The 22,760-nt window shown below is 51.4% G+C and overlaps 1 protein-coding gene across 29 annotated transcripts in view; it reads right to left on the bottom strand.

Moving 5' to 3' along the window:
- Positions 1-22,760, bottom strand: part of SCEL (sciellin) — a 500,729-nt gene that overhangs the window by 19,812 nt on the left and 458,157 nt on the right. For all 29 annotated transcript variants that reach the window (XM_069640234.1, XM_069640237.1, XM_069640230.1 and 26 more), the window contains 2 exons: positions 8,817-8,882; positions 2,499-2,570 (listed from right to left, as the gene is read on the bottom strand). In XM_069640234.1, coding sequence (XP_069496335.1) covers positions 2,499-2,570; positions 8,817-8,882 — 138 coding nt within the window. The remainder of the gene's footprint in view (positions 1-2,498; positions 2,571-8,816; positions 8,883-22,760) is intronic.

Genomic DNA, 22,760 nt, shown 5'->3' on the forward strand with positions numbered 1-22,760 from the left:
TAGTGAAGACGCACAATGAGCAGATGCTGTACCTCTCCTACCCTCGCCATACATTGACATGGTCTTTGCATCAGTTAAATCATGTGAAAAGGGATTTTACTGGAATCTGGCAGTGCCCAGGATAATGGATAGTACATTCTGTCCGCCTCACTCCCTAGGCCACAAGTGCCCACAAATAATCAGGTTCCACAGGCAAAAAAGCTGAGTGGAATTACAATTGCTCTTAAATGACGATGGGTTTTCAACTGTGCTTCTCTGGAGCAGCTCCCTGGTCCAGGCCGAATAGAGGTGCTTCAGGCTTGCCAGGAACTTCAGATGGATTGCTACCGTGGTGTGGATCTTGTGCTGAGGCTCGGCTCTTCTGGGAGTTATCTAAATAATCCAGGCTCTTCTATCCTCGCTACGTGAGCGGAAGTTACCTTCTTGTTTTAGAAGAGGGCAGCATGTCGATATCAAGTTCCAGAGGGGTTTAGGATCAGCTTACCATAAAGGTGGGAAAAGAGGAGAGGGGAGGCGGGGCTGCCACATTCTGCTGAAACAGCTGAAACGCAGGCGGAGCGCACTTTCAAAATGCATGTAATAATGCAGATTTGGCAGTTTTAGCAGTGAGGAGGACCTAGTGTTGCTTGCAGGGACGTCATTTAGTGATCCCCGAGGTCTCCCTTTCGACCCCTGTGGTTGCTACCCCTGTTTCTAGAGTGGCTGGCTTTCCTGTTCAGGCTCCTTAAAAAACAGTGGGTTCCACATGTCTAACACTTTGAGCAGTGACCCTAAATAAGAAAGAATAGGAATACCAAATAATGTGTCTTTCTGGAATTCTATACAATAATTGCTAGACTCATTAAAGGTTTACTACAGGCACACTTCAGGGGGTGAGTCACTGATTTAGTCTGTTCTTAAACACCTCAAAGTCGCAATGCAGACAAAATCCTCCAAAAAGCATTTGGAGTAGAATAATCATCTTTTTCGCAAGTTACAGTTATAGCACGTTTGTTTTTTTTCTGCCAATACATATGGTGATCCATTCTTGTATGAAATGTTCATCACGTTACAGTGATATTGTAACCATAGTTTTCATAGTGCACGTAGGAAGAATGCTATGTGATGCCACTTCCGGTGTTGTCAAGGGGTAAAAGGTCGTGTTCCATCGCTTCCCGTGATCGGGGTGGGGTCAAACTTCTGCTACCCCCGGCATTTTGGTGAAATGACGCCCCTGGTTTCTTGGAGAAACAGTGCTAACTAGGTGGCGTGTAATGCAAGACCTAAGACAGGGGTGAGGGGTACTGGTGCTTGGCAGGGTGCAGAGTGACAGCATACATGGGGAAAGGGAAGCAAGAAAACAGCACGAGCGCACCCTGCATGCAAAAACCAGGAGGACTCAGTCATGCTAACATGACAATGCAAAATAACACAGCCGAACATAGCAAAGCACTCTAGTATATTAAACGAACATATCACATCATGTCCAAACAACATACCATATCATGGCACAGCACACCAAATGTAAATATAGCAGAGCATTTCAAAATAAGGCAGAACCTAACAGCCATATCATAAGGTAACAGAGCGTAACCACATATCAAAAACATAGTCCAACCTACAAAACATAGCATAAAAGTATCACACGGGAACCATGTCACAAACAAGATAACAGAGTGGGGGATGCGGGGGGGGGGGGGGGGGGGGGGAATAGGGCACTAGAGATAGCGCCAGTATTACATTGGCACCTAAAATAAGACTGGAAACACCCAAGCACCAGGAACATTTCACGACAAGCACCCTTTCTCGCTTTCCTTGCTGCCCTCTGTCCTGCAGGACCCCGCCTCTGATCGCAGCATGCGCGCGCACAGACTGACTCGAGGTCTGCTCCTCTGCAGCTTGGCTGCAAGAGGATGTTCCTGGAAGAGTTACCAACTGCTTGACTTTTGCAGACGGGCTCCTGGCATTGGTGGCGCTGTCGACATACCGTGGAAACATTGCATGCCAGATCAGAGCGATCTACAGCCGGTTATTGGTTAAGAGAAGGAGAGGACCCCCACGGCGCCACAAGTCAGGCTACACTTGGGTGTAGGTAACACCTAGTAGTAAATGACGGGTGCCCAGGGGCCGCTGTTGCTTGCCTTCAGCCACACTGGATAATGTGAAATGACAGTCAGTTGTTGGCTAGTGGTCACATCCCCAGGGGTGCCAGACATAAGTCACCAGAGCATTCTGGGTGAATGTATTCTACCTGCTTCGTGTAATGGAGGCGATCTTCTCAGTGAGGGTCCCATTCATGTACTCAGATCAACACATTGCAATTGCGTATGCACCCTCAAAATATGTTGCCTCGACACAAACATGGCGACTCTTGGCACTCATCGTCATTGTCCCTCCAAATTCTGTCTGGACTGTTGATAACGCAGAGAAGCGAGCTTTCGCCTTTCGCCACTGCCAATGTGACTTTATCCAGAGCCCCCCCCGTATCACCCCCCACCCCCGCCGTAAGTTGTGCTTACCGATCGGCGGTAGAGTACACTGTCTTGATAGACTTTGAGGTGACATTGTCTTCGTATCGATCTCTGGGCTGGCTGTAAAGCAATAAACAAACGAAACAGAATCAGCTCGTGTTTATATTCAGAACGTATCGTCCTTATTCCAATCACGTAGCAAAGGCAAACAGTTCTAGAGAGATCGCATAGAAAGAGAAACCTTGGGACCCTTTTTCTTGGCGCCACCCACTTCCCTGTGATGACACCCTTAGTATGTCTATGCTCTCAGATGAGAAAAATGCCATGTGTTTTATGATACTAGTGATATAACGCTTTAATACAGAAAATACTATTGGCTGCATGTGCATTCCTAGATCTGTAAACACCAGTGCATCCCCGCGTGTACTATGGCTCAGAGCCAATGCACATGTGCATACACTCTAAGCAGAAACAAAGAGCCCCAGAGAGGGAGAGTTGCATTGGCTGTAGATGGCCCGAGTGTGGCAGCATGCATGCATTGGCCCTTCTCTGTGCATGGCTCGAGTGTGGCAGCATGCATGCATTGGCCCTTCTCTGTGCATGGCTCGAGTGTGGCAGCACGCATGCATTGGCCCTTCTCTGTGCATGGCTCGAGTGTGGCAGCACGCATGCATTGGCACTTCTCTGTGCATGGCCCGAGTGTGGCAGCACGCATGCATTGGCACTTCTCTGTGCATGGCCCGAGTGTGGCAGCACGCATGCATTGGCCCTTCTCTGTGCATGGCCCGAGTGTGGCAGCACGCATGCATTGGCACTTCTCTGTGCATGGCTCGAGTGTGGCAGCATGCATGCATTGGCACTTCTCTGTGCATGGCTCGAGTGTGGCAGCACGCATGCCTTGGCCCTTCTCTGTGCATGGCTCGAGTGTGGCAGCACGCATGAATGGCCCTTATCTGTGCATGGCTCGAGTGTGGCAGCACGCATGCATTGGCCCTTCTCTGTGCATGGCTCGAGTGTGGCAGCACGCATGCATTGGCCCTTCTCTGTGCATGGCTCGAGTGTGGCAGCACGCATGCATTGGCCCTTCTCTGTGCATGGCTCGAGTGTGGCAGCACGCATGCATTGGCCCTTCTCTGTGCATGGCTCGAGTGTGGCAGCACGCATGCATTGGCCCTTCTCTGTGCATGGCTCGAGTGTGGCAGCACGCATGCATTGGCCCTTCTCTGTGCATGGCTCGAGTGTGGCAGCATGCATGCATTGGCCCTTCTCTGTGCATGGCCCGAGTGTGGCAGCATGCATGCATTGGCACTTCTCTGTGCATGGCTCGAGTGTGGCAGCACGCATGCCTTGGCCCTTCTCTGTGCATGGCTCGAGTGTGGCAGCACGCATGAATGGCCCTTATCTGTGCATGGCTCGAGTGTGGCAGCACACATGCATTGGCCCTTCTCTGTGCATGGCTCGAGTGTGGCAGCACGCATGCATTGGCCCTTCTCTGTGCATGGCTCGTGTGGCAGCACGCATGCATTGGCCCTTCTCTGTGCATGGCTCGAGTGTGGCAGCACGCATGCATTGGCCCTTCTCTGTGCATGGCCCGAGTGTGGCAGCATGCATGCATTGGCACTTCTCTGTGCATGGCCCGAGTGTGGCAGCATGCATGCATTGGCACTTCTCTGTGCATGGCTCGAGTGTGGCAGCACGCATGCCTTGGCCCTTCTCTGTGCATGGCTCGAGTGTGGCAGCACGCATGCCTTGGCCCTTCTCTGTGCATGGCTCGAGTGTGGCAGCACGCATGCATTGGCCCTTCTCTGTGCATGGCTCGAGTGTGGCAGCACGCATGCATTGGCCCTTCTCTGTGCATGGCTCGAGTGTGGCAGCACGCATGCATTGGCCCTTCTCTGTGCATGGCTCGAGTGTGGCAGCACGCATGCATTGGCCCTTCTCTGTGCATGGCCGAGTGTGGCAGCATGCATGCATTGGCCCTTCTCTGTGCATGGCTCGAGTGTGGCAGCATGCATGAATGGCCCTTATCTGTGCATGGCTCGAGTGTGGCAGCATGCATGCATTGGCCCTTATCTGTGCATGGCTCGCGAGTGGCAGCATGCATGCATTGGCCCTTCTCTGTGCATGGCTCGAGTGTGGCAGCATGCATGAATGGCCCTTATCTGTGCATGGCTCGATTGTGGCAGCAGGCATGCATTGGCCCTTCTCTGTGCATGGCTCGAGTGTGGCAGCATGCATGAATGGCCCTTATCTGTGCATGGCTCGAGTGTGGCAGCATGCATGCATTGACCCTTCTCTGTGCATGGCTCGAGTGTGGCAGCATGCATGCATTGGCCCTTCTCTGTGCATGGCTCGAGTGTGGCAGCATGCATGCATTGGCCCTTCTCTGTGCATGGCTCGACTGTGGCAGCATGCAGCTATCTTCAACATCCATATGCAAGGAGACACGTGCTGCCTTAGGTGCAAGATGTGAGTGGTACACGCATTGGGCACCCATGCAGCTATCATCAAAGCCTCACTGCGGCGCAAGATGGCATTAGTTAACCAGCCAGAGGACACAGCACTGACTCTATTCTGGATCTGGGCACACACTCACTTGTGTACATCTTTGCAATCTCCCACAACATGCTCGTTTTTCTAGAGTCCCACAAACCTATCCTGTTATTGCTTTTTGGCAAACTTTGATGTTGCAGTTCCTTGTGGGCTTATTCCACCCACACGTGGAAAGGCTGCACGTCAAAATATACTCGTGTGAGGCCTCTTCTGGAGGCGATGCTAAAGTAGTTGAGAGTAAATCTACATTAAAGGTGCATTGCTCATCACAAAACTAACACGCAGTGCTTGATCTCAAGGTGTAATTTGTTCATTGGCATTCAGACCGGTGTGATTAATCTAGGCCGAAACTGCATGACCCACTTCAGACCAAATGTGCAGTCAATAAAATAGCTTATTGAGGTAAGCGCTTACTGGGATAACTGTGTGTTCGCGCGCGTGTGTGTTGTTGCAGTCGCAGGTTCATAAATTGATTACACAAAACTGCTCAGAGCAGAAGAGACTGGAAACCACAGCGCTCGTTAAGGCAATAACAATCCCATCTTCTCCAGTGCAACCTAATTAGTAGCCAATTGTGAAACTGCTGCAGATGATTGCGTCGTGGTGTGGAAACCCGTACCCAGGGAATCCACCAAATAATAAGTGGCAAAGATTGATACAACCACACTGCGCAAGTGTTAGATACAGCCGACACGTGTTTCGACCGCAGGTCTGCTTCTTGGGCTTAGAATTCCTGTTAGGCACATCACTGTGGGGGAGGTACTAATGCCATGCGTGATTATCGCCAGGTGCGCAGAATAAATCTCAAGGTCCGAGAATAACTCAACATTTCGGCCGAAAAGCGTTGAGACGAAAGAAAAGTAGCCCGCACTCGCGGAGCTATTCTGGCGACATTTTTTCTGCACACTGGAGATAATCACTGATGTGCGTTGGGCTGGGAAGTGGGTGGTGGGAGGGGAAATCGGAGGTTCCGGGGTGTGGGGAGTTTAAACCCCCCAGTAACGAGAGAATCCACGGCAGAGGATGGGGGTAGGGCAGGAGGGGGCAGTATGTCATATTTCTGCTTTTTAAAAACAACACAAAAAAGGCCAACGCAAATCTGTCTATTTTGTGTTCAGGCTTTAAAAAGCCGAAATATGACCTAGAACCGTTTTTTGGCCGCTGCTGCAGTCTTCAGGATCTTGCGTTGGTCCTCTGGAGGTTGGCTAACAGCTACTCTCACTCTGCACCCTAGATTTCTCTGACGGGGTCAGGCATCGGATACTGCACAAATGATGGACCCCGGGGTATTATACCATTTCCCATTCAGTGTGGTCCTGCCCACCTGATCAAGCAATTGGGGCTAGGAATTCTCTTCATAATTCCTTATCTCTGGTCTTTACTCTGGTCCCTTCTCCACCAATTTAGAAGCACCTGTCTGGCCCCGGTCATCAAGACTGAAACTCCATTGCTCCACCTCCCAGCAAGTTCTCCCTTTCCCTCTCCCCCTGTTCTTCCCCACCATCTACTTTTCGGTGGCTAGCTTCGCTATCTCCATGTCTCTCTTCCTCCATTTCCCTTCTCTGCCCTTTCTCCCCTCTTTCCTCCTCTGCTTCATTCTCTCCCTCCTGATGTTTCATCATCTCCTCTCCACTCTCTCTCTCCTTCACTCTGCTCCAACCTCTCCCCCACCCTCCTTCTCTTACCTTATTTCCTCCAGACTCTCTCCCTTCCTCCAATCTCTCCTTCCATTCTCCATCTCTTCATGCTCTTGAAATGTCTCCTAACTCCCACACCACACTCTCTGTGGACCGCACAAGTATACGCTACATGGCGGACCGCAGAAGTATACGCTATATGGCTATGTAATTGGTCATGTTGGTGGGAGACTTGTGGCAGGTGTGCATTACCCAGGAGAGGGCTTTCAGATTGGCTAGAAAGGGGTCTGGCTATACTTTCTTCATGTGAATCTGAGTCTGTGGTAGGCCACTGCAAGGCACGGTGCACCAAGTCCATTAAAAGGCCTTCCTTTTGGATTCAGACAGCCTCCTCCATCTGTCCTCCCCCCTCCAAGATTGTACTGCAGCAGTATGTGGTTGCTGCTGGCTTCTTTTGAATGTTAGATCTTTTACATTATCGCCAAGATTGTGAGCTTTCCCCTGTCTTGAAGGGGCCAGCTTGCTGAGCCTCCTGCATAGCATGGGCTCTCACAAGTCGGGCTCTTCAGTTTCTGATAATTCTGCCTTCCTGTTGGCACCTCACATGTAACAGGCCTTTGGTGGGTATCTCTGGAGATCATGCAAGTCATCACAAATGAGACTAGAGATGGGCTGGAAGCCCTTGGTGATACTTTGGGTACAATCTAATGTGCCAGCATTGTGGTGCATGTGGTGGCCCCCATCAGCCCCTAAGCCTAGCAAACCCCACCCTTTTGCCTCTTCGCTGTTATTTCATCTCAGAACCACTAATCCGTGAAGTAATTAAAGTGATTCAATGCCGCAGGAAATTGGCATGAAACACTAGGGTCCTCATGACGGGTCCAGTTGCCGCCGGACCCGTAAAAATTTCCGGCGCCTGACTTCCTTGTGCCACTGGCTTATTATGAGTCCGGCGGCCGGAAAGTCAGGTGCCGGTAAATTTTTTAATCCCCATTCCGTGGTTACATGGAAGCACCGGCACCATTGCTAACGGTGACTGTGCTTTCTGTGATGGGTTTGCTTACCGTGACCGCTGCCCTCGGCAGGGTCTGACCTGTGGGGCACAGCAGCTCGGGCAGGAAAACACGTAGTTTGCCGGTCCTGAAACAAGGCTGCCAGAGAGCTTACCGGCACCCTTATTTCCGGACTGGCAAACTTGTCATGAGGCCCTATATACGAAAATATATTGTTATTTTGTGTCTGAGATGAAAGCTGCACTCTGCGGATCCATTGAAAAACTCTAGTGACAAGTCAATACTAAAATCAGCACAAAATGATACAGGTACTGGTCTTTTTAAATGCCAATGTATGATGGTCTATGGTCTGAAAAGGATTTTGTCTCTGCCATCCATTAGCGTTTTTCATTTAAGGTGTTAACATTGGCGCATATGCTTTATAGATTATTCGGTGGCATAAACTTTACTGGCAGGCTATTATGCAAGTCCATGCAAAAAGGACGAGTATACTCGTCCTTGGCACTTAAGGGAACTGGTAGGGTTGGTTTTTACCATCCAAAAACACATCCCCCAGATCAAAGACCATATCCTTTGGCTATGCAGATGGTTTGGAAATCAATTCCCATTAGCCCTAGCCAGCATAGTCAACGGTACAGGATCATGGGAGTCTTAGGCCACAACATCTGGTGAGCGGCAAGTTGCAGACCCCTTCTCCAAATGCATCAACGTCGGGGGACATATTCTTGAGACACGAGCTTGAATTGTGTGATCTCCCATGTTCTATTCAATTGCTGCCCAATCTCCGACCTTCAGTGAAGCTTTGACTACATTATTTTCTAACGTTTCCTAAAAGTCAATGGTGCGCATCTGGCTTTAGAAGTGTATTGTGAGTCAAGCAAGATGAGGCAAGTTAACATGACCATCAATCAAGCAAGCAGACAGTAATTTGGCCAATCAATTAATAAATGAATCATTGAGTCAGTCACTCAACCAATCATCCATTAATACTTCTGATCAGTCATTCATCAATTAATCGACCAGTGCAAAAGTAAAACATGAAGATCAGCAGTCAGGAAAACCCATTGGGAAGGGTACAGTTGAGTAAAACACTGCCACTCTTGGGGCTTGGCGCATGTTCACATTTTCGGTTACGCATCTTCAAGATACATCACCAGCCCTACCTGTTCTCCTCATATGTCCTTGTGTACACGTATGTGTCTCCTGAAGAGGGGTAGTTGTTGGATGAGCTGTAAAAGTTAGAAACACGCATTTACTTTTAAGAATGCAATCCGAAACAGGCGATCATGCAAAGAGGGGGATAACAACAATAGGATTGCATACGAACACAACATACCCTGAATCTGTTCATCATTTCATGACATGTGGAAAACATGTTCTGTTTTACATTAAAAAATAACAATTTCTCAAGTTCACAGGTGCCCTTTCAAGCTATTTAGAAATCAATGACATGTAGCTTTGGCAGTGGGCATGCTCTACGGGCTGGAATGACAAGATGAGCTGAACATTGAGTATCTTGCATCAGAGGTCTGCAACCTCTGGCTCTCCAGATGTTTTGGAATATGACTCGAATCTCAATGGTGAGGGATCAAGGGAGCTGTAGAAGGGAGCTGTAGTCCAGACAGACACAGCAAAGGAAGTCAGGGATATAGATCAGGAATGGAAGATCAGTGGGGATGGCTAATGTGAGGACCTGTATGGCGTGTTTGCATCACGGGCAGGCAATAGCAAAAGAATGGGCTTGAAAAGTTACACAAAGGTACATTGCAAGATATTAGTGGCATGCATTGACATGACACCACATCTTGAGGAATGTTTAAGCAATGCCACATGTGGAAAAAAAAGTATATGAAAAAGGTTTATGAAAATAATTCGGGCAGGCAGTGTTTTGGGGAATGTTCTGTAATTTGTCGAGGTTCCTGTAATAGTTTGTCCGTTAGGAAGGGATGTAGAAAGTGCAGTTATTCTGCTATGCAGTGCACTCATTATGCTACCTCGGTCCTATTGTGTCACTCATTAGCCCGCCTCACTTCTTAGTGCATCTCTTCATCTATATATGGTCATCGCTGGCTTACGGGTGTACTTTGTTGAAGGTGCAGTCATCTTGTTTAACGTGTGGCCATTACTGGCCTATACCTGCACTATTTCTTTGCTTCTCACCTGAAGCCAATGATTAGGTCTCACACTGGTTTTCTGATGGTGTTATTTCCAGAGGAATCATGACCTAACCTTACACTATTCAGCCTCCTGCCAATGCAGTCTGCCTCTTCTTCCTAACTGTCCTAGTAAACGCCCCCTCCACACCATTACACGAGGACTGGCATAGATTCTTGTAAAACATTCACTCAGGACTCCTCCCTTGATCAGCAGCTTGTAAGATAACCTCTGGCGTTCTACGTCGTCCTCGTCTTCTCCTGGACAGGGGCCTGTAACTTGCGGCTCCCCAGATGTTTTGGAGTGCAACTCCCATGATGCCTTGTCATTGAATATGCTGGCTTGGGGGTGATGGGGATTGTAGTGCAAAACATTAGGATAACCAAAGGTTGCAGCCCCCTTGAATAGGTTAGATGAGGCTATACACGTTCATTTATTCAAATATGTAAACTCCAGTCTTCTATCATGAGTGAAGTGGCATCACAACTATTAACTCTCATGAAGTGACAACTATACATTTACCAAGATGCATCATGTCTTCACTCTCTCTCTCTCTCTCTCTCTCTCTCTAAAAACGGCTGCCTGTATGGGCATAAAAAAAGGGTAAAACAGTCTGCATCTGACTATTGGGTAAAAGTAACCAAATGCCATATCTGAAATGACAGAATGCCCGGTTGGCATGCTGGCGGGCATACCCTTGCTTTTTAACCATGTTAGTGTCCTCGTGACAAAAGTCCCCCCCCCCCCTCCACAGGTCATATCCATAGAACCTAATTCGGCGGCGGGGAGTAAATCCTGTGCCGACCTCACGTTCCAGGACCACAAGGCAAACCTTTGATATTGTAATGGAACTCTGTGCCCCTGCGCGGCGTGAAGGTGGGAACTAGAGGTTAGTTCAGCACGCTTAGCACGGTCATGCCCAGAATTTAGGATGGTTTGCATTCTTTGCTGTATGTATTTGTTTTCCAATTATAGTGGGATGTTGACATTTAAAGATCATAGATATAACTAGTAGTAGGTCAAAGAACTGGCAGAAAGCAGAAGGAACTGAGAAGACGGGCAGGAAAGAGGGGCCCGCTCGGTATAGGTGCAGAGAGATTGCCCCAGGCCCCGTGCTGCACGAAGCGCGGCACGATGGAGGGCCTGGGGGGTTAGGCGCAGGGTGGGGGGACCACAAACAGGCGGGAAATCAAAAGGGAGGGGCAGCCAGAGCGGTGCCCCCACCAGCGGCATGCCCCAAAGGCACACAAGGAAATAGAGGCAAGGTGAGAAAGCAACAGGGGGGGGGAGGACAGGAAGGAGCACTGGCGGCCTGAAATCTGCACAACAAAGGTGGAAGGGGTACAAATACCCCAGAGAAGCAGGACCAAGTCACAACCAGGTTAGGAGCTCACCTCACTCGGGTAAGCTCCCAGGGCCTGGACAAAGCGGTAAAGGATTCGTTTTGTAAAGGATTCGTTTTCGCTTTGATTTCATTTCGTTTTGCCTCTGCGGGCTTAAGCGGTTTTGAGAGCGGTTCCCTGGTCGTTTTCACCTCTGCGGGTTTAAACGGCGGGAAGAACGGTCGCAGAACGAAGAGAAAGGAAGACCAACCTCGTGGGGACAACGGATCCAAGGGAGCATCGAGTAAACGGACCCAGCGGAGAAGAGCGGGACCCCGGCTGACGAGAAGCGGTGACAGCAGCAGAGGACCCGGGAAGCCGGAGCTGCGTGGGAAGACCTAAACGCATCGCGTCAGCGGACCCAGCGGAGAAGAGGGGGACCCCGGCTGACGAGAAGCGGTGACAGCAGCAGAGGACCCGGGAAGACGGAGCTGCATGGGAAGACCTAAACACATCGCGTCAGCGGACCCAGCGGAGAAGAGGGGGACCCCGGCTGACGAGAAGCGGTGACAGCAGCAGAGGACCCGGGAAGACGGAGCTGCGTGGGAAGACCGAAACACATCGCGTCAGCGGACCCAGCGGAGAAGAGCGGGACCCCGGCTGGCGAGAGGCGGTGACGGAAGGAGGAAGACCTACCACACCGCGTTCAGCGGACCCAGCTGAGAAGAGCGGAATGCTGGGAGAAGCGGTGAGAGCAGCGGAGGACCCGGGAAGCCGGAGCGGCGGGAAGAAGAAAGAAGACCGCACAACGGACATCGGGGGAAACCAGGCTGCGGAGTGAAGGAAGCGGACATCGGGAAACCCAGGCCGTGGCGGCGGTGAGCAAAGCGGAAGCAGCCGGCCAGCGTCAGGAAGCAGGCACACGCGGAACGTCGCGCCTTGGAGGCGGGGCTAGATAAGGCCTTAAAGCCACAGCACATAAAGACAAAAGTGGTGGAGCAGGAAGGAGGGGCGTCAGCTGGCATCGGGAAGGGTGGCGGTTCACGCTAACACTCCAACGGCGGCCAACAGGAAGTGATTATATAAAAAAAAAAAAAATTAAAAAAAAATTTAAAAAAAAAAAAAAAAAATTTCTTTTGGAAACAAACGGCCCGGATAACGCGCCGCAGCAGTCAGTGGTGCCACAGGCAGAGAGCGGCCACGGCAACAAGCATTTTGATTCGTGAAGCCAGGCACTAACCCAAGCTGGCAGTATAGCTCAGTGGTTAGAGCCAGGTGGAAAAGAACAGCAAAATCACAGGCTGATCCCTGAGTTTTTCAATTTTGAACATTGGTCAAAAAAGTGGAAGAATGGAAGAAAAACTAAGAAGAGCTCAGGAATTCAGCGCATGGGCCAAAAAGGCGGAAAAAGACTATGGGGCCAAATGGGTCCTGGAGGTTATGCAAAAGGAAGAAAGGGCTAGGGCAATGTCGCCCCTGCTGCTTGAGGATTCCACAGATAGCGACGAGGAAGCAGCGGTACCACAAGGTAAGAAGAGAGCGAGAGGAGCAGTGGAAGAGTCGCAAGAGCCAGAGAGGCCTAAGAAAAAGCAGAAAAACAAAGGTATCGTAAAATTAAGCAACAACATTAACAAAATGATTAAAGTATTGAATGAAAATGTCAAATGCATGAAGGCCCACGGTAAGTCGCCCAGAGCCAAAATGGGGAAGGATGAAGAGCAAGGAAACACGGAATCAGAAGGGGAAAGTAGCGAGGATGAAGAAAGAGACCACCTGCGAGCCTGGGTGAAGAAGAAAGGGGTAATAGGGAGAGGACGGAGCACTGAGGACAGGACAGGCGGAGGCAGGGGGGCAGGGGGACAGGGGCCAGCAGACAACGGGGCTAACCCCCTACACCAGAGCCACCCCAAAGCCCAAACACTACACCAGAGGGTGCCACAGTAACAGTCAATGAGCCACCGACGAATATGACAAAATATGGGAGACCCACGATAGGCAAAGATGCTCAGGGGCGGTCATTGAAAGCACAGGCCTGGCATATTAGCGACAAAATTAAGGAAAAAATATGGAGAAAGGAGTTAATAGACATATTCACACTGCTAGATGTACAGAAGAGGGGACACGATGTAGCAAAAGAGGACATAAAAGAGGATGAGAAAGGGTTATTGAAAAGATCAGCAGTAACAAGAAACTTTGACAACTGGACAGCAGCATTTCAAATAATGTCGTCCATCATTTTGCAAAAATTTCCCGAGGACGGCCCATCGCTGGTCACATATCAGCAGAGCGTACTAAAAGTTTACAAAGCATTTGGGGGGGATGCATGGAAAGAGTATGATCATGAGTTTAGGAAAGAGATGGATTGCTTCCCAGATATTGGGTGGGATGAAGAGAATTACAACCTGTACATTTTCAATGTATTAAAAGAGAAGTGGGACAGCAGGGAGCAGCCAAATGCGGGCAGCTACTACCGGAGACAGTATGGGTATAATGATTACAGAAGAGATTACAGATACAACAACAGGAGATTCGAAGGTAGTCGCGACAGGGCAAGCGAGCAGAATTTTCGGAGCAGGCATTACGAGGCGCAAAGAAGCTGGCAGAGCAATATACCACCGACAGCACAAGGGGGTGGCAGGGGAGAATATGGGGGTACAAGAGCACAGCCAGGACAATGCAGAAATTTCGAGAAAGGGGTGCAATGCAGCTGGGGGAAGAAATGCAAATTCAATCACAAATGCGAGAATTGTGGGGGGGAACATGCTACCAACAAATGCACAAAGGCAGCATACAATAAGTACAGGGGGCCAGAGAAGCAGAACTAGAAGAGCAGGCGAAAAAGGGGCCACTCCAGTAAAACTGGAAGTAATGGAGAAATGGCTACGGGTATTTCCAGATCAGGAATTGGCAGAAACGATCAGGCAAGGTTTTCAAGAGGGTTTTGAGATCCCGTTTGAAGGGCACGGGTCTACCAACACGCCCAAAAATCTGAAATCAGCACTAGCAAACAAGGAGTTAGTGACCAAGAAAATCAGCAAAGAAATCGAGCTAGGGAGAATCAGAGGCCCTTACAGTCCCCCCCCATTCAGAGAGTACATATGTTCACCGCTAGGGCTAGTTCCAAAAAAGGAGACAGGCGAGTTTAGACTGATCCACCATCTATCATACCCGAAAGGGGCTTCAGTGAATGACGGGATCAACAAGGAGGCAGTGTCAGTAAGTTACTCAGACTTTATGGAAGCCGTACACATAGTCAGAAAAGCAGGAAAGGGAGCATGGATGGCAAAAGCGGACATAAAGTCTGCATTCCGTCTCCTACCAGTGAGAGAAGAGTCCCAGAGGTGGCTGTGTATGCAGTGGGAAGGCAAATACTTTGTGGACAGGTGCCTTCCAATGGGTTGCGCCATTTCATGTGCTTATTTTGAGAAAGTAAGCTCATTCATGCAATGGGCGCTTACAAAGGAAGATGAGGGGGCACAAGTAGTACATTACCTAGATGATTTTCTATTTGTGGGGCCACATGACTCCAATCAATGTCAAAACACACTGCAGAAATTCGTAACATTAGCTAAAGAGTGGGGTTTCCCTTTAGCAGAAGAGAAAACCACAGGCCCAACACAAGCAATACAATTCCTAGGCATCGAAATAGACTCACGAATGGGGGAATGCAGGATCCCAGAAGAGAAGGTAGCAGACTTACTAAGTAAAATCAAAGGCCTGATAGGAAAAAACAAAGCCACCGTGAAGGAGCTACAGTCACTGGCAGGAAAACTGAATTTTGCAGGAAGAATCATACCACAGGGTAAAATATTCCAGAGAAGGTTAGAGCTGAGAACAAGAGGGGCTAGAGAAGGACACCACAGAGTGAGAATTGGGGAAGGTATAAAAAGAGACATGGAGGTATGGGCAGAATTTTTAAAATCTTTCAATGGCTCAGTAATCTGGCGAACACCTATAAATGAAGAGAACGAAAGGGTGTTATTCACAGACGCAGCCGGGGGGTTTGGTTTCGGAGCAATTCTAGGGACAGAATGGTGTGCGGAAGAATGGCCAGAAAAATGGCAAAAAGCAGAATGGACTAATAATATTACATTGTTGGAAATATTCCCAATATGGGTAGCACTATGCGCATGGGAAAAAGAGCTGAGCTGCAAGGATGTAAAGGTATGGTCAGATAACATGGCAGTAGTTCATGTCATAAATAACGGGAGCGCATCATGCCCACTAGTGCTGGAAATAATGAGGGTTATAACCCTAAGTTGCCTTAAGAATAATGTCAGCATAAAAGCAAGGCATATCGCAGGTGAAGCAAATGTGGTCGCTGACGCCTTATCTCGCTTTCAGTGGGACAGGTTCAGAGAATTGCGCCCGGATGCAAGAAGGAAAAAAACGCCCACACCAAGGAAGGCATGGGTACCTCTGGAAGAATGGGAGGAAGCACGGTCAACTACAAGGTTGGCTCAGAAGAGGAAAAAGAACCACAGGAGCAGACGGTAGAGAAGTTGGCCAGAAACGCCATAACATACAGAACCGGTGAGCAATATAAAAAGCATGTAAATAATGTATTAAGAGAAACAGGAGCCAGAAAAATCGGGGACATCACGGTGGCAATGTTATGTGATTTTGTGGGGAGCGCATTTTCACAAGGAAAGAGGAAAAGTTGGGCGGCAGCACACCTGGCGGCGATAGCATACACGGCGAAAGTGGCCGGGATAGCAGACCCGACAACAAATTCACGATTGAAATACGCAATGAAGGGGTGGGCAAAGTTAGAAGGAAAGACACCTGACAGCAGGAGGCCCCTGAATTTTGCAAAGATGACAATACTGTTAAAACTATTACACAGCACATGCAACAGCAGCTACGAGGTCAAATTGTTTAGGGCAGCGTTTGCTTTAGCATATTACGGGGCACTAAGGGTCGGGGAGCTAGTAGCGCGAAACACGGCGGCAGGGGATGGCTTAGCAAAATCTGACATATGCATAAGGGCCGAAGGAATGGCAATATTACTAAGAAAATCCAAGACAGACCAGGAGGGGAGGGGGCGGACAATAGAGCTAAATTGTGTCAAAGAAAGGGAGCACTGTCCAAGGTGCATCACGAAGCAATTCCTCAAAGTGCGTCCGGAAGTAGGGGGCCAGCTATTGATACATAGGGACGGCAGGGCCCTCAGCAGGTACCAATTTCAGGCGATACTAAAGAAAACTATAGCAAAAGCGGGGTGGGACAAGGCAGAATTCGGGACCCACTCCTTTAGAATAGGGGCAGCCACATCAGCATGGGCAGGTGGTTTGGGGGCAGAGGGAGTAAAGAGTATCGGGGGTTGGAAATCGCAATGTTTCAAGAGGTATGTGCGAGAAAGCATGATATGAATCATTTCCCATTTCCCATGCAGACAAAACACCCTACAAATCAACATGGATAGTCGGACACTCATTCGTGACAAGAGCAGGCAGATGGATCGAGGATTACAGAGAGGGTTTGCACTTCAAAAGAACAATTACTTCACGGTGGGGCCTCCCAGGGATGCACTGGGAGGACATCCACGACAGGCTGTCAGATCTGATTGGGTTCAGGGACTCTCCCGAGTACTTGGTCATCCACCTCGGTGGGAACGACTTGGTCAGAACAAACCGGGGCGAGCTAATGCGCGACATATGCGAATCACTAAGGGCAACAGCACACTGCTGGGGTAAAACGGAAATATTTATGTCAGAGATCATAACGCGCAGAATCTGGTACGGGGCGCGCAAGAGGCAGGCCATTGAGACGGCACGAAAAAAGCTGAACAAAGGGGTAGAGAAGTACTGCAGGAGCACAGGACTACATTACATAAAACACGGGCTATCACAGAACGACCCCGACTGGTTCCACCAGGACGGGGTACACCTGTCCAACAAGGGCTGGGGAAGATTTGCGGACAACATCTTTCAAGCACTAGCGACACAGGGTTGCAAATAAGTAGACGGCAGGGTCACTGTTTTGGGGGGACCTGAGCGGTTTAGACAAGCAACCCCTCAGGTGTGGCGGCACGTGTCCAGGAAAGGATGCCACAGGACACCGAAAGGGAGGCTAAAGGAAGGGGGGCATCCCAACCCCTGGACACGATGTGCCCAAAAAGTGTTAGTTACTGTACAGCTGGCACAACCAGTGTACAGTGTCATTGTTTTGTATATAATAAAGGGCTACGGCCATTTAATTTTTCCATACAACAGAGCTGTGCACGCGTTATCTTTTTTGGGTCAGGGCACATTACAACAGGGTCAAGAGCAGGGGGGGAACCCACACTACTCAGCCTATGCCCCAGGCCCCGTGCTGCACGAAGCGCGGCACGATGGAGGGCCTGGGGGGTTAGGCGCAGGGTGGGGGGACCACAAGCAGGCGGGAAATCAAAAGGGAGGGGCAGCCAGAGCGGCGCCCCCACCAGCGGCGTGCCCCAAAGGCACACAAGGAAATAGAGGCAAGGTGAGAAAGCAACAGGGGGGGGGGGGGACAGGAAGGAGCACTGGCGGCCTGAAATCTGCACAACAAAGGTGGAAGGGGTACAAATACCCTAGAGAAGCAGGACCAAGTCACAACCAGGTTAGGAGCTCACCTCACTCGGGTAAGCTCCCAGGGCCTGGACAAAGCGGTAAAGGATTCGTTTTCCACCCAACCCGCCCTGCAAGAAAGGAAAGAGGAAAGCCGGAACAGGAACGCCGAGTACTTTTTCACGGTACACGGTAGAAGAAAAAGTCGTAGGCGGCGGCACGTGTCCAGGAAAGGATGCCACAGGACACCGAAAGGGAGGCTAAAGGAAGGGGGGCATCCCAACCCCTGGACACGATGTGCCCAAAAAGTGTTAGTTACTGTACAGCTGGCACAACCAGTGTACAGTGTCATTGTTTTGTATATAATAAAGACCTACGGCCATTTAATTTTTCCATACAACAGAGCTGTGCACGCGTTATCTTTTTTGGGTCAGGGCACATTACAACAGGGTCAAGAGCAGGGGGGGAACCCACACTACTCAGCCTAAAGCCGGGAGTGGAGCAGCCAGGGGAGAATAAGTGCAACTGAGAGGGTGAGGAGAAGCCGGGAGAGGACCAGCCAGGGGAGAATAAGGGCAAATGAGAGGGTGAGGATAAACCGGGAGAGGAGCAGCCAGGGGAGAATAAGGGCAAATGAGAGGGTGAGGAGAAGCCGGGAGACGATCAGCCAGGGAAGAATAAGGGCAAATGAGAGGGTGAGGATAGGCTGGGAGAGGAGCAGCCAGGGGAGAATAAGGGCAAATGAGGGGGTGAGGAGAAGCCGGGAGAGGACCAGCCAAGGAAGAATAAGGGCAAATGAGAGGGTGAGGAGAAGCCGGGAGAGGAGCAGCCAGGGGAGAATAAGGGCAAATGAGAGGGTGAGGAGTAGCCGGGAGAGGAGCAGCCAGGGGAGAATAAGGGCAAACGAGAGGGTGAGGAGAAGACGGGAGAGGAGCAGCCAGGGGAGAATAAGGGCAAACGAGAGGGTGAGGCGAAGCCGGGAGAGGAGCAGCCAGGGGAGAATAAGTGCAACTGAGAGGGTGAGGAGAAGCCGGGAGAGGAGCAGCCAGGGAAGAATAAGGGCAAATGAGAGGGTGAGGAGAAGCCGGGAGAGGAGCAGCCAGGGGAGAATAAGGGCAAATGACAGGGTGAGGAGAAGCCGGGAGAGGAGCAGCCAGGGGAGAATAAGGGCAACTGAGAGGGTGAGGAGAAGCCGGGAGAGGAGCAGCCAGGGGAGAATAAGTGCAACTGAGAGGGTGAGGATAAGCGGGGAGAGGAGCAGCCAGGGGAGAATAAGGGCAAATGAGAGGGTGAGGATAAGCCGGGAGAGGAGCAGCCAGGGGAGAATAATGGCAAATGAGAGGGTGAGGATAAGCCGCGAGACGAGCAGCCAGGGGAGAATAAGGGCAAATGAGAGGGTGAGCAGAAGCCGGGAGAGGAGCAGCCAGGCGAGAATAAGGGCAAATGAGAGGGTGAGGAGAAACCGGGAGAGGAGCAGCCAGGGGAGAATAAGGGCAAATGAGAGGGTGAGGAGAAGCCGGGAGAGGAGCAGCCAGGGGAGAATAAGGGCAACTGAGAGGGTGAGGAGAAGCCAGGAGAGGAGCAGCCAGGGGAGAATAAGGGCAAATGAGAGGGTGAGGAGAAGCCGGGAGACGAGCAGCCAGGGGAATATAAGGGCAAATGAGAGGGTGAGGAGAAGCCGGGTGAGGAGCAGCCAGGGGCGAATAAATGCAACTGAGAGGGTGAGGAGAAGCCGGGAGAGGACCAGCCAGGGAAGAATAAGGGCAAATGAGAGGGTGAGGAGAAGCCGGGAGAGGAGCAGCCAGGGGAGAATAAGGGCAAATGAGAGGGTGAGGAGTAGCCGGGAGAGGAGCTGCCAGAGGAGAATAAGGGCAAATGAGAGGGTGAGGAGAAGCCGGGAGAGGAGCAGCCAGGGGAGAATAAGGGCAAATGAGAGGGTGAGGAGAAGCCGGGAGACGAGCAGCCAGGGGAATATAAGGGCAAATGAGAGGGTGAGGAGAAGCCGGAGAGGAGCAGCCAGGGGAGAATAAGGGCAAATGAGAGGGTGAGGAGAAGCCGGGAGACGAGCAGCCAGGGGAATATAAGTGCAACTGAGAGGGTGAGGAGAAGCTGGGAGAGGAGTTGCCAGAGGAGAATAAGGGCACAAATGAGAGGGTGAGGAGAAGCCGGGAGAGGAGCAGCCAGGGAGAATAAGGGCAAATGAGAGGGTGAGGAGAAGCCGGGAGAGGAGCAGCCAGGGGATAATAAGGGCAAATGAGAGGGTGAGGAGAAGCCGGGAGACGAGCAGCCAGGGGAATATAAGGGCAAATGAGAGGGTGAGGAGAAGCCGGAGAGGAGCAGCCAGGGGAGAATAAGGGCAAATGAGAGGGTGAGGAGAAGCCGGGAGACGAGCAGCCAGGGGAATATAAGTGCAAATGAGAGTGTGAGGAGAAGCCGGGAGAGGAGCTGCCAGAGGAGAATAAGGGCAAATGAGAGGGTGAGGAGAAGCCGGGAGAGGAGCAGCCAGGGAGAATAAGGGCAAATGAGAGGGTGAAGAGAAGCCGGGAGAGGAGCAGCCAGGGGAGAATAAGGGCAAATGAGAGGGTGAGGAGAAGCCGGGAGAGGAGCAGCCAGGGGAGAATAAGGGCAAATGAGAGGGTGAGCAGTAGCCAGGAGACGAGCAGCCAGGGGAATATAAGGGCAAATGAGAGGGTGAGGAGAAGCCGGGAGAGGAGCAGCCAGGGGAGAATAAGGGCAAATGAGAGGGTGAGGAGAAGCCGGGGAGGAGCAGCCAGGGGAGAATAAGGGCAAATGAGAGGGTGAGGAGAAGCCGGGAGAGGAGCAGCCAGGGGAGAATAAGGGCAAATGAGAGGGTGAGGAGAAGACGGCAGAGGAGCAGCCAGGGGAGAATAAGGGCAAACGAGAGGGTGAGGAGAAGCCGGGAGAGGAGCAGCCAGGGGAGAATAAGTGCAGCTGAGAGGGTGAGGAGAATCCGGGAGAGGAGCAGCCAGGGGAGAATAAGGGCAACTGAGAGGGTGAGGAGAAGCCGGGAGAGGAGCAGCCAGGGAAGAATAAGGGCAAATGAGAAGTGAGGAGAAGCCGGGAGAGGAGTAGCCAGGGGAGAATAAGGGCAAATGACAGGGTGAGGAGAAGCCGGGAGAGGAGCAGCAAGGGAAGAATAAGGGCAAATGAGAGGGTGAGGAGAAGCCGGGAGAGGAGCAGCCAGGGGAGAATAAGTGCAAATGAGAGTGTGAGCAGAAGCCGGGAGAGGAGCAGCCAGGAACGAATAAGGGCAAATGAGAGGGTGAGAAGAAGCCGGGAGAGGAGCAGCCAGGGGAGAATAAGGGCAAATGAGAGGGTGAGGAGAAGCCGGGAGAGGAGCTGCCAGAGGAGAATAAGGGCAAATGAGAGGGTGAGGAGAAGCCGGGAGAGGAGCAGCCAGGGGAGAATAAGGGCAAATGAGAGGGTGAGGAGAAGCCGGGAGACGAGCAGGCAGGGGAATATAAGGGCAAATGAGAGGGTGAGGAGAAGCCGGGAGACGAGCAGCCAGGGGAATATAAGTGCAAATGAGAGGGTGAGGAGAAGCCGGGAGAGGAGCTGCCAGAGGAGAATAAGGGCAAATGAGAGGGTGAGGAGAAGCCAGGAGAGGAGCAGCCAGGGAGAATAAGGGCAAATGAGAGGGTGAGGAGAAGCCGGGAGAGGAGCAGCCAGGGGAGAATAAGGGCAAATGAGAGGGTGAGGAGAAGCCGGGAGAGGAGCAGCCAGGGGAGAATAAGGGCAAATGAGAGGGTGAGCAGTAGCCAGGAGACGAGCAGCCAGGGAAATATAAGGGCAAATGAGAGGGTGAGGAGAAGCTGGGAGAGGAGCAGCCAGGGGAGAATAAGGGCAAATGAGAGGGTGAGGAGAAGCCGGGAGAGGAGCTGCCAGAGGAGAATAAGGGCAAATGAGAGGGTGAGGAGAAGCCGGGAGAGGAGCAGCCAGGGAGAATAAGGGCAAATGAGAGGGTGAGGAGAAGCCAGGAGAGGAGCAGCCAGGGGAGAATAAGGGCAAATGAGAGGGTGAGGAGAAGCCGGGAGAGGAGCAGCCAGGGGAGAATAAGGGCAAATGAGAGGGTGAGCAGTAGCCAGGAGACGAGCAGCCAGGGGAATATAAGGGCAAATGAGAGGGTGAGGAGAAGCCGGGAGAGGAGCAGCCAGGGGAGAATAAGGGCAAATGAGAGGGTGAGGAGAAGCCGGGGAGGAGCAGCCAGGGGAGAATAAGGGCAAATGAGAGGGTGAGGAGAAGCCGGGAGAGGAGCAGCCAGGGGAGAATAAGGGCAAATGAGAGGGTGAGCAGAAGCCGGGAGAGGAGCAGCCAGGGGAGAATAAGGGCAAATGAGAGGGTGAGCAGTAGCCAGGAGACGAGCAGCCAGGGGAATATAAGGGCAAATGAGAGGGTGAGGAGAAGCCGGGAGAGGAGCAGCCAGGGGAGAATAAGGGCAAATGAGAGGGTGAGGAGAAGCCGGGGAGGAGCAGCCAGGGGAGAATAAGGGCAAATGAGAGGGTGAGGAGAAGCCGGGAGAGGAGCAGCCAGGGGAGAATAAGGGCAAATGAGAGGGTGAGCAGAAGCCGGGAGAGGAGCAGCCAGGAACGAATAAGGGCAAATGAGAGGGTGAGAAGAAGCCGGGAGAGGAGCAGCCAGGGGAGAATAAGGGCAAACGAGAGGGTGAGGCGAAGCCGGGAGAGGAGCAGCCAGGGGAGAATAAGTGCAACTGAGAGGGTGAGGAGAAGCCGGGAGAGGAGCAGCCAGGGAAGAATAAGGGCAAATGAGAGGGTGAGGAGAAGACGGGAGAGGAGCAGCCAGGGGAGAATAAGGGCAAACGAGAGGGTGAGGCGAAGCCGGGAGAGGAGCAGCCAGGGGAGAATAAGTGCAACTGAGAGGGTGAGGAGAAGCCGGGAGAGGAGCAGCCAGGGAAGAATAAGGGCAAATGAGAGGGTGAGGAGAAGCCGGGAGAGGAGCAGCCAGGGGAGAATAAGGGCAAATGACAGGGTGAGGATAAGCCGGGAGAGGAGCAGCCAGGGGAGAATAAGGGCAACTGAGAGGGTGAGGAGAAGCCGGGAGAGGAGCAGCCAGGGGAGAATAA

Source organism: Ambystoma mexicanum, chromosome 7q (assembly GCF_040938575.1).
Source record: "Ambystoma mexicanum isolate Mex_15411 chromosome 7q, UKY_AmexF1_1, whole genome shotgun sequence".
In the NCBI taxonomy this organism is placed as follows: Eukaryota; Metazoa; Chordata; class Amphibia; order Caudata; family Ambystomatidae; genus Ambystoma; species Ambystoma mexicanum.